This window comes from Myotis nattereri (assembly GCF_964212035.1).
Source record: "Myotis nattereri genome assembly, chromosome: 4".
NCBI classification, from domain to species: Eukaryota; Metazoa; Chordata; class Mammalia; order Chiroptera; family Vespertilionidae; genus Myotis; species Myotis nattereri.
The window spans coordinates 16,930,598-16,943,109 of NC_138079.1; the positions used below are offsets into that span (position 1 = coordinate 16,930,598).

General features: G+C 45.6%; 1 protein-coding gene across 1 annotated transcript in view; it reads right to left on the reverse strand.

Moving 5' to 3' along the window:
* MYO10 (myosin X) overlaps positions 1-12,512 on the reverse strand; it is a gene marked incomplete at its 5' end in the record, with an annotated part of 202,547 nt that overhangs the window by 96,804 nt on the left and 93,231 nt on the right. The window contains one exon of the mRNA XM_081089677.1: positions 3,105-3,292. Within this exon, the coding sequence (XP_080945803.1) occupies positions 3,105-3,292 (188 nt within the window). The remainder of the gene's footprint in view (positions 1-3,104; positions 3,293-12,512) is intronic.

The window sequence follows — 12,512 nt, forward strand, 5'->3', positions numbered from 1 at the left end:
CCTCTTAAAAGGTCACGTATACTGAAAAGACCATCATCAACGAAACTCTGCCTGCCCAGCACAACGTATGAAAAACTGAAGTCAACGCAGAATGTAGTAGGTCAACCAAGATCAAATGCTGACCTGGTCTGTTAGATGAAAAAAGAATTCTCAAGTAAGTTCTAAACTTATGTACTTAAAATGATCATAGCGTGAGCATTCTTCATTTAAATGTGCAGGAAAAGTGAAAACTATGCTTAACCGAGAGAGGTAAATGACCTTGAAAGTAAGACCAACAAAAGAGGCTTGAACTAGAAGCTGAGCGACATGGCATTGACACCAACCAGCTGGGGACCTTGGCCAGGTGATGAGGGCTCAGAAAGTGAGAGAAAAACTGATGGAGGAAGTTCTGTCTAGTTCTAAATAGGCTTACGTAGCAGCCACCAGGGGGCAGACTATGCCTGAGGAAATGTAAATAGGGCTCCAGTATCCTGCTATTTTTATTTTTATACTCAATTTTCTCTTCATTCCAATAGCCCCAGCCCTCACTTAAAAAAAAAAAAATGTTAGAGCTATTAAAAGCCAAAATACATTTTAATGAGAAATCTATTTTGAAAGACTGTTTCCTGAGTTAATTTAGAGAAATACAGTTAGTTTTTTTTCACATCAGCATGATACAATGGGAGCTTTCTGTTAGGGATCCACTCCCCCTCAATCCCTTTCCCCCACTCCCTCCACCTGACTTTTAAAGACCACAGTCTTTGGCATGAAAATGCCAACGCTTTTCCGTTTTATTGCATGCATATACACACACGTGCACACACACACACAAATGCACAATGATCTCATTTGATTTTTCACTTTTTTCCTAAGCTGCTCTGTCTAGCAAGTGATATATTAGTCATGCTCTCGTTTTTGTTTTGTTTTTTTTTGCCCCATTTAAAGTAATAAGCACAAGCCATTATCAATGGCAAATATTCAGGTACCTAAATGTGGAAAACAATTCGATCTTCTTAAAATAGATTAAGTTCTCTTTCTTTCTGTTAATCTTATTAAATTAGATTCTGTAAGCTAAAATAGTGACCTCAAACCATAATTTTGACCTTTAGTGAAGTCATCTGAAAGAACCCAGAAATAGTGCTTCTAGTCATAAAGCAGACCACTTTATTGGGAATGTGACTCTTAAAAGCTCTGTTTTTATATGAAGCAAGTAGCTTTATTTTCATTAACTGCAAGTTATAACCCTTCATATTAGCTTAACTGAATTGATATTCCCTCTATACGAGTGGATTCCACAGCCCAGCACATTAGCACCAGTAAGGTGATGGAGAAAAAGAATATCAACCCTTAAAAAGCAGAGAGGGGTGTGTGTGTGGGGGGGGGGGGGGATGAGAAAGGCACTGTTTTGTTGTTCATATTCATATCATGCCCATTTGTTACAAAAGCAAGGAGCCAAGAACTAGAGTTATGGGTAAAAACTGTCAGTGAGAAGAACACACCCTTGACAGTAGTTTTCCGTGTGTACAGATCACACTGAACACCCACATCAAAGGGCTGTTGGCAGGTTTCGATGAGCTGGTGCCTGGAAAGCTCTTGGCACAGCGTCCAATACACTTAATCCTTCAGAAAAGGACAGCTGTCATTTCTTAGCCATTTTCACTCAGGAACCACACAGGGTGGGGTGAGCACCTCGAAAAGATCCTTGGCTAGAGGCTCCTCCATTTCCCTTCCCTGAGGTTTCCATGAAGGTCCTGCTCTAGCATGTCTGCCCCCTCCAACCCCCACCCCACCCTTCCACCCCATCCCCCACAGGACCAGGAGCGCTGAAGGCTGGCCTGCTTCTCGCCATCTGGAACTGGTTTCCCACAGGAACTGCGGCCACCAGTTACCTGCCTGGACTCTGACCAGGTGGGCTGTCTTGTCTAATCTGGGGCTGCAATGTTAGCGATCCTGATCGGCTGGAAGTCTACAGCGGCCATATGGCTGTCCATCTGTCTCCTGACTCCCACTGAAACAGAAATCCGGCGGGTAGGTGGGATCTTATTTGTTATCCTCCCCAAATGCAAACTCCCCTTTCCTCTTAAAATAATAGAATTATTTTGCCACAGGTTGGGACTAAAAAGCCATCTAAAACAGATGTCAAAAAAATCTTTCACTCCGGCAGTTCTGTTTATACACCATTGGTTCCCAGTAACAGCCACGCTCCATGAGTGAACGCCTGGAGGACAAATGAATGAAATACATTTGGGACTCCATGGAAACCCCACTGAAAGTGGCACGCAGCTCGGCATGGACTCCATGGGAACCCCGCTGAAAGTGACATGCAGCTCGTCCTCCTTGGACACGTCCCAGGGGTGTGCTGATCGTCACCAGAACAGGAGTCCCATATAAACAATTAATAAGAAGGTCCAGTAAAGATGTCACTAGAATATAGGTGATGAGCCATTTTGAATTAGTTAATAAAAACGAAGAAGTGCTTTTTTTAAGAGACAGGTTTTACTTCTTTTTAGATAGTTCCTAGTAATAAAGGTTTTGACATTGAGGTTTCTGGTGGTTTATTTCAATCAATGAGGAAGACTGAGCTGAAAGAGATATGTCAAGACCCTACCTCCTCGAAAAAAATTAAATCCAATAATCACGCTCTCCTATCATTTCCTAAACATATAACAGCAGTCCCTTTTCTATCGCCAATTCAGAGGTACGCGTTAGGAGTGTCCAGTTAAAACCACTAAAAAGTCTTCAGTTTGGGAGATTTCCTTTAGGGCGATCACACTGTATGAGGAAAAAGAGGCTTGCTCAAGCATGCGACATGCTGCCTAGCACTCTGGAATATCAACCCTGCTCATCTAAAGAACTATACAACACTTCCTTACGTCCGCAGGAAGCTCAGGCCTCACAGCCAGAATAAACTGAAGAAGAATTCAGGCAAATTTCCGAAAAGAAACAAATGGAGTAATTGCTCTAAAGTGCGTGCCTCGTGTCTGCTGGAAGCTGTAGGTACCAGCCATCCCAAATGGAAAGCTTCACTGAGACATCAGGCGCTTATGAGCTTCTCATGAACGTGCTCCGCGGGGACGGGTGGGGGCCCGGCTTGGAAAGCACTGCGGGCGGAGACCCCTGGTTACCTGATGAGGACGCACTGGTTGTCGTGGCGCTTCCACAGGCAGCGGTAGCACTCGTTGGCCACGGCGAAGACGTGCGGGGGCAGCTCCCCCAGGTGGCTCTTGCTGTAGCGCTCCATAGTGGCGCGCTCGTACAGGCCGGCGATGGGCTTGTAGGGGTTCAGGGAGGCGATGATGGAGCCGATGTAGGTCTGCAAGGACAGGGACACAGTTACACACAGCCCCGGGGGGGGGGGGCGGTGAGGGCTGGCACCACCACCCCTGCTGGGGCTGGGCCAGAGGGCGTCTGCATGTAGCTCTATGCCAAACCATGCGGAGAAGGGGGGAGGGGGGGCTGCCACATGTCAGGGAACCCACTGAGTGTCCCTTAGGGGAAAGGTCATGTGTGCTCCCCACTGCATTTGCTTTTCCAGTAACTTTTGGTACAAAATCTAGTCATTCTGTACAAACAAATGCAGCCATTTCTAAGACGACTTGCTATGGAAGGAACACAAGAGAAAGATGTTAAACCAGCCCAGGCCCAAATCCCTGTCCCCGTGCCCTCCTAACCCTGTCCTCATCATGACCCTGCCCTCTCAGGTAGCTGCTATGAATGCAGGGTTGAAGAAAGAACGGGAGAGGCAGAGGGGTTGGGGGAGGAGGGATGGAGAGTTACAGTTTAATGGGTACAGAGTTTCTGTTTGGGGTGATGAGAGCATTCTAGAAGTAGATAGTGGTTAGGGTTGCATAACATTTCAAATGCATTTTTAAAAAAATTTTTAATTACAGTTGACACACAATATTATGCTAGCTTAAGATGTACAACCCCATGATTAGACATTTATGTAACTTACAAAGATCACCCCTATAATGCAAATGTATTTAAGGCACTGAACTGTTTACTTAAAATAATCAAAATGGTAAATTTGATGGTGTGTGTATTGAACCTCAATGTGTAAAAAGTAACCAGACCGTTTGAAAATCCTAGGTAATCAGTAATCTCAATGGCTCCTGAGTGCCTGTCACTCACCTGGAACTGAGCAGACGGACAGGCGGACCTTTCTGGAATCAAAGCCAGGCCAGACATTAAGCTAAATCTTCAGAGCAGCCAAGAGAGGCCACTGAGCTATGAAACCGGGACACCTCATGCCCCCTCCGTATGAACATAAGCATTCGCTTGCACTTCTGCAAATGCTACCGAAGTGTGGTTGTCTGGGGCTGAACTGTGCCCCCCATTCATATGTTTGAAGCCCTAAATCCCCACCATACTGTATATAGAAACACAGCCTTTAAAGAGATGTTGAAGTTAACCATTAGGGAAGGCACTAATCCAATCTGACTGGTATTCTTGCAAGAAAAGAGATTTGGATACACAGAGAGGCACCAGGGATGTGTGTGCACAGATAAAGGCCAGAGGAGGACACAGCAAGCTGAGGAGAGAGCCCTGGGAAGTAATCAACCCCGCCAGATACCTCGATCTTGGACTTCTAGCCTCCAGAACTGTGAGAATATCAACTTCTGTTGTTTAAGCCACCACGTCAGTTATATTTCTTTACGGCAGCCGGAGCAGACTCATACAGAGGGCCTGACCCCTTTCACATTCACAATAACCCTGGGAAGTTCAATGTATTACTATCCCTGTTTTTCCAATGAGGAAACTGAGGCATGGAGAGAAAATTCCATGGACAGTCACACAGCCAGTAAGTGGCAGAGGTGAGATCTGAACCCTGGCGACCTAATGCAGAGCCCTCTCTCATTCACTGGCAAGGCTGGCAATGCAGCAGAGCAGGAGGAAAGCAGGAAACACTAGACAGAAAGCAGGAAACATCCGAACAGCATCTGTACTGTATTACAGCAATTTGTAATCATTTCTATTCATGGTGACTGCCAGGAACATCAAGCAAAGGATCTATGTTCCATATAACTGTTCTCAAATGGAAGGGGGTCTGTAATGTGTTTTGGAAATATATTGAACCGAAAAAGGTTAAAAACATAAAAGGGATATTACCATATGACCCAATGATTCCTCTCCTAGGTATATGCCCAAGAGGATTAAAAACAGGTACTTTAATAAAGACACAGCAGCATTATTCATGATCGCCTAAACGTGGACACAACCCAAATGTCAATCATCAGAGAGATGGGTAAACAAGATGTGGAATATCCATACAATGGAATATTCACCACAAAAAGACCGAAGTACTTGCTACCTGATACCTGCTGCCATGCAGATGAGCCTTGAAAACACTGTCCAATTAAAGAAGCCAGACACACAAGTTCACAAATCCAGAAGTAACAAGATGCATCATGTTCCTTAACCTTCATAAAAAGTGTTAGAGTACACATCTTCAGATGTCAACCCAAACTGAGAAACCAACATGCTCTGGTGACAATCACAGTCCGGTTAGTAAGGGAGAGAACAGAGGCATTTAGATTTTCAGGGATGGAATGGTCTCGTTCGAGTTCAAATAATAAATATGCGTGCTGTGGTTGACAGTAAATTCAACAAATGGACTCCCATGTACCATAGCAAACAACATGTACCCGACAGCAACAACAGACTATGAACCAAATGCAATGATCTGAAATCTCCTCTTATAAAAAAGGAAAGAAAGCGAAGAATGTGTTAAATGTGTCTGGCTGGTATGGAGAGAACCCGATTTTTGATTTTTTTAAGATTATAGAAAACCTTGCCTCATTTAGAGTTAAAAAGGTCGCTCCACTGCAAGAAACTCCATTTAGTACCAGAGTAAATTAGGCTCTTAAAAAATGAAGGCTCAAGGTTTACAATTTCACCTTCTCACTAATGACCTAAGTCATTTCTCAAAAGGCTTGTCACCGATTTTAAATGACAATTAAGTCTACATGTTTCCAAAAAACTTTACCTGACATTTATAAACGTGGGGCACAGAGGACGATACTGTCTGCGTCATGACATCATCACGAGTCCTTATTTGCTCCAAGGCAGCCTGGAGGAGTGGGCAGGGCAGAGGCGCTGTTCCACCTCCTCTGGCAGGTGACAAATGGGCAGAAGGTGGTGAGCACGGCCCTGCAGTCACAGCGCCAGCGACTGCTGTCACACTGCGGGTCTGCGTGACCCCCTTCACCACCCACCCACATACAGAATGGGAATCCCCCCAGATGCTGCCAGTCTCATCGTCAGTGGCCAAAGTCTCCACGTCCTGTAAGCTTCGTGTTCAGTAACCTCTAGAACATTTCCCTTTCCCTCCCTCTCCGCCGCCCTGACCTCACTTGCTCAGATTTCCATAAACGCCTCCTTCCTCGCTGATGTCCCACGTGGCCCTGAATGCTCAATCCAAGCTCCACACTTGACAAAGAACATCTGAAGACGAAACTCTCCTGCTTAAAACTCTTCATCCCTCCCATGATTCTCAGGGTCAACCACAGGAATATTCGAGAAGGGAGTCTGAGTGGCTCCAAGAAGGTGATAGGACACCCCATGTCCTACTCTGTTATTGTCATTGCAGTTACAGGGGAGTGGGGCCTTTAGTTCCCTGAGGGTCTTTAAGGACTCATTGAGTTTGTATTGCTTGTGCCCATCTGCACACCAAACAGCACCTATGAACCTCCCTAAACACAAGTGTAAAGTAACATGGCAATAATAGCAATAGTTCCTAATCCTTTATCCAAAGAAAGACATTGTGTGAAATCTCAGAGGTCCATCAGCAACAATAATCACTGCCCACGACAAGACATCTTATTTTCCCCACTACCTTAAATATACCACGTTGCATGAGTGACTTTGTCACTAAATAAAGAACAGATTCATTGAATAAGTAAAGTTCAACAGCTAACAAAAAGTAAAAATGGCGACTGGGGAATGGAGGGGCAGGAGAAGGGCCCAGCAGAAAATTAAGTACCAAGGGAAGCAACGAGAAAATGTAGTACAAAACTCTGAGAGCTATGAGGCGACGTTTGTTGCTTGTACCATTTATCACTCTATAAAAATGTATTATTACTGCTCTAAAAAGGGCCTTGATAATATCCGGTAATTAAGATTCTAGGCACATGCAACATGAGGTGGGACCGGGTACGGGTGCCCTCCTACTAGAATCCGAATTCCGCACAAACCAATAGCCTGGTCCTTCTAACGGCTTTCCAGAAATAGAAAGTACATTCTATTTTGAAACACATAAAACTTTTTTTCTACTCAGACTCAGAAAAGTTCCACATAACTCACCAAAAAAACACAAATCCTTGCCCATTTTAATAATCTGGAACAGCTGGGGCACACATTGCTTCAAACTGTTGGGAGGAACTCACTATATTTCTTCAAGCTGACATCTACCAATTCAAGGCTTTCAAAAGACATAATAAGGGTATAATACTTGCTCGCCAACCCTAGACACACACACACACACACACACACACACACACACACACACACACATCAACTACAACTAAGAAAGCAAAGTGCCCGGAGCCACAGCCGCAGAGCTGTATGGAGACAGGGAGCAGTCCTGCTACTGTTGGGAAGTGGCTTCTCCAACACAGGAGCCAATGACTGGACGGCGAGGTGTGGCCAAGTCAGAAGCTGGAAGTCCTCAGCCTGGGGCTGCCTCCCCTGGGACACCCCTCCGGGCCAAAGATTCTGATCAGTAATAACAACACATCCCCTGTCATCCCACACGATTGCTCCATAAAACGGTGACATAAATCGAAGTTATCTATGATTGTTCCTGTTAATGAAAATAAAACCACAACTGCTTTTCGTCATGTGGTCCTGAGAGCTGGATGCAGAGCAAGTCGTGTGAAAGCAGCAGGGACACTGGCTAAGTCAGTGCATGGCACACTTTCCAAAGGGAAGAATTGCTAAGAAGCGGAGTCGTTAGCTACTCACCATTCTCCTCTTTCCTTCTCTCTCCATCATCTCGGTTAAACATGGCAATGAATTACTCCTGGAATGTTTATCCAGAATGCAGCTTCCGTTTTAAATGACAGGTCTGTCTACTCAATGGCCCACTGGACATCTTCACTCAGATGCCCCTGAGCTCACACGTAACAAGGACACGGCTGATCTCCCCCAAACACCTGTTTCTTCATGGTCACCTCATGCATGACAAATAGCACCAGAATGGTTAACCTAGAAATCTAGGTATCATCCTGCAGAAACTCTGCCTGCCTGTCCCCCAGACTCAATCACTTAAGATTCTACCTCTCGGTATCTTCTGAATTCAAAGTTCTCCCAGGATTGGGTCAGGACCCCATAGTTTCCCATCTGGTTGGCTGGTCCCCTCTCCTCCTAGACCAGCCGTGGGCAAACTACGGCCCGCGGGCCGTATCCGGCCCGTTTGAAATGAATAAAACTATTGAAAAAAAAAAGACCGTACCCTTTTATGTAATGATGTTTACTTTGAATTTATATTAGTTCACACAAACACTCCATCCATGCTTTTGTTCCGGCCCTCCGGTCCAGTTTAAGAACCCATTGTGGCCCTCGAGTCAAAAAGTTTGCCCACCCCTGTCCTAGATCCACCCCTCTCCTGCACTCACCCATCACCCTGCAGCCAGATGAGTTTCCCCAGAACTCAGTGTAAAGTTGTTCCCTGCAGCCTTCACACACAGAGCCCTTCCTCACCTGCTCCTGACCACCTGGTCGGCCCGCCACATGCAACCTTCATCTCCGCATCTTCAATGTCCTGCCGTTGGACAAATGATTAACATCACACGATTTCATAAATGTGTACACGCTGACCTTCTGTGAGGAATGAGCCACCCTCCTCCGGACCAAATTCCCCAGTGAATGCTCCAAGACTCGGCCCAACTGGTGCCTGGGCTGGAATCACTTCCTGACCCTGTCCTCACCGTTTCCTTCCAAGGCCCTTTCTGTGTTCCTAGTAAGTACTTTTGCCACATGTATTGTTACCCCGCGCTATTTGTCAATGGTGTGCTCTGTCTGTCTTCGCCAATAAACTGGGAGGCCCTGGAGGGGCAGTGTCCTTCATTTATCCTATCTTTCAAGAAGCAACTACCTTGAAGAAGAGTAATTTGCACCCTCGGGGCCTAGCACACATCCTGATACAGAGGAAGGGCTGAATCGGTGTAGATATACTGCTCGCCAACGGTGTAGATGACCTACCTACCTGTTAAACTCACACTATAAAGGTGTTCTAGTGCTCTAAGCCACTACCTTCTACATAACAAAACTGTTTGCCATCACTGTCGATTAAACAATTAAAAACATTTTTAAACAATTAAAGAAAAGCCCCATGAAGCATTCAAGGCCACTGAAAACTAGATCACAATAGGTAACTCGAGTTGTTACTGAAGTCAAGCTCTTACATTTAGAGGTGACATTTCGATTTAATTCGAGCGGCTTTCAGACTAAAATCCCTTCCTCGCTGAAAGGAATCTGACCCTAAAGAGAGGCGGGGAAGAAGAAAAAAAATCACAAAAACAAGGTTTGTAATTGCCACCATCAATGTGCTGACGTGGAAGTGGCCACTCAAAGCATAAACGGTTGGTAAAGTTTAAAAATACATCCCCAGTCAGACAGATGGTTACAATCATCTTTTGGCAACACCAGTTCTTGATTTCATGTGAAAAAAACCCGGACAAACCACACTGGACTCAGCTGTTCCCGGTACGAGACACATGCCAGGCCTACTCCTCATCCCACCAACGGGCCATCCCGAATCCGTGAGAGGCGGCTGTTACTCAACACTGGCTTTGGAAAGGAAAAGAAACAAGCCAAAAAAAAAAAGTCTACTTTGGGAAAACTCAACTCAACTCAAGGAAATGAAATGCAGATTTCAATTCACATGTCCAAAAACGGTACCCTCCATGGTGTTGGGTATAACGCCTCAGTCCACCTGCCTCCTGCAATCAGTGGGTCTTTAACTGGTTGCTGCATTTCATTTATTTTTGTTTTGTTTTGTTTATCCTTACATGAGGATATTTTTCCATTGATCTTTTAGAGAGAGTGGGAGAGAGAAGAAAAGACAGAGAAAAACATCGATGTGAGAGAAACACGTTGATTGGTTGCCTCCTGCATGCACCCCAGCCAGGGCACTAGGGCACGGGCCAGGGAAGAGCCTGTAACTGAAATCAAACCCAGCCAACACTCTATCCACTGAGCCAAGCTGGCTAGGGCTGGTTGCTGCCTTTTAGAAATGCTAACACCTTTGGCTTGACAGAAACAGGCTTCAAAGTTAATGCAGGAACAACATCAAATACATTTACAGATTCCGTCTGGAACGCCACCTAACCAAAGAAGAGTATTTTTGAAACACCTAAAAATACGTTAGCTGTGAAGAATCTTTGTGCTGACATGAGCATTTATCCTTAGACACAGCCCCACATCGTTAAACGGGCTGGTTTGATTCTGATCTCTGCACTGTTTGTTCAACAAGACCAACAAACTAACCGAAGGGCTGGGTGGAACAGCACAGCTTCCTCGGAGCCGTCTCCTGCCCCCTAATTGCAGGCGCGCCCCAAGCTCCCCACAGCTCTCTCCCTGATGTGGTTTTGGGCCATTCCTTCAGGGCTGGGACAGGAGTCTCCGTGCAATTGACCCAGAGCATGACAAACCCTTTCCTGGAGAGAATGGGCTTCTCTTCCATTCGGAGGGAAATAGAGCAGCCACACCACAAGCCTTGCGTGGCAGTCCCTCCGTTCTGGACACAGCGCTCACCTTCAAGACAACAGAAACCTGGGAGAACCAAGATGGCGGCATAGGTTAACGCCGGAGTTTGCTGCTTTGAACAACTACTTCAAAAGTGAAACTAAAAGACAGAGGGACATCACCCAGAACCACTGGAACGCTGGCTGAGTGGAGGTCCTACAACTAGGAGGAAAGAGAAACGCATACGGACACGCAGAGGAGGCGCAGTGCTGAAGTCAAATTCTGAGGTGCGGAGTGCGCGCGCGGAGCGGGCTGGCGGCGGAGGGCGCGGTTGGCGTTTTCAATCGGGAGGGAGTCGCAGACTCTGAGCTCCAGATCCGGGCGAGTCTTTAGGGACCCAGACTCAAACGGGAGAAGCGGGTCTGCCTGGCTTCGGTCAGAGCGAGTGCAGCTTTCTCTCCGAGCTTTGCAGCGGGTGCTGGGACTCAGAGAGGCAGAGCCCCTGGGGACAGGACTGAGAGCCGCCATAACTGCTCTCTCCAGCCCACCCTGTTGATCCTGTGCGACCTGCCCCGCCCAAGCCCTGCACAGAGGCATTTGCCGGATAGCCTCAGGCAAACGCCAGATTAGCACCTCCCTAGAGGACAGAAGTTCTCTCACTGCTGACACAGCTGATTCTCATAGCCACTTGGCCTGGAGGTCAAACCCTCCCTGGAATTAGCTACAACAATCAAAATTTAACTATAAGACCACGAACAAAGACCACTAGGGGGTGCATCAAGGAAGCATAACAAAATGCGGAGACAAAGAAACAGGACAAAATTGTCAATGGAAGATATAGAGTTCAGAACCACACTTTTAAGGTCTCTCAAGAACTGTTTAGAAGCCGCCGATAAACTTAATGAGATCTACAAGAAAACTAATGAGACCCTCGATGTTATATTGGGGAACCAACTAGAAATTAAGCATACACTGACTGAAATAAAGAATATTATACAGACTCCCGACAGCAGAACAGAGGAGCGCAAGAATCAAGTCAATGATTTGAAATGCGAGGAAGCAAAAAACACCCAACCGGAAAAGCAAAATGAAAAAAGAATCCAAAAATGCGAGGATAGTGTAAGGAGCCTCTGGGACAGCTTCAAGCGTACCAACATCAGAATTATAGGGGTGCCAGAAGATGAGAGAGAGCAAGATATTGAAAACCTATTTGAAGAAATAATGACAGAAAACTTCCCTCACCTGGTGAAAGAAATGGACTTACAGGTCCAAGAAGCGCGGAGAACCCCAAACAAAAGGAATCCAAAGAGGACCACACCAAGACACATCATAATTAAAATGCCAAGAGCAAAAGATAAAGAGAGAATCTTAAAAACAGCAAGAGAAAGAAATTCAGTTACCTACAAGGGAATACCCATACGACTGTCAGCTGATTTCTCAACAGAAACTTTGCAGGCCAGAAGGGAGTGGCAAGAAATATTCAAAGTGATGAACACCAAGAACCTACAACCAAGATTACTTTATCCAGCAAAGCTATCATTCAGAATTGAAGGTCAGATAAAGAGCTTCACAGATAAGGAAAAGCTAAAGGAGTTCATCACCACCAAACCAGGATTATATGAAATGCTGAAAGGTATCCTTTAAGAAGAGGAAGAGGAAGAAAAAGGTAAAGATACAAATTATGAACAACAAATATGCATCTATCAACAAGTGAATCTAAGAATCAAGTGAATAAATAATCCGATGAACAGAATGAACTGTTGATTATAATAGAATCAGGGACATAGAAAGGGAATGGACTGACTATTCTTGGGGGGGAAAGGGGTGTGGGAGATGCGGGAAGAGAC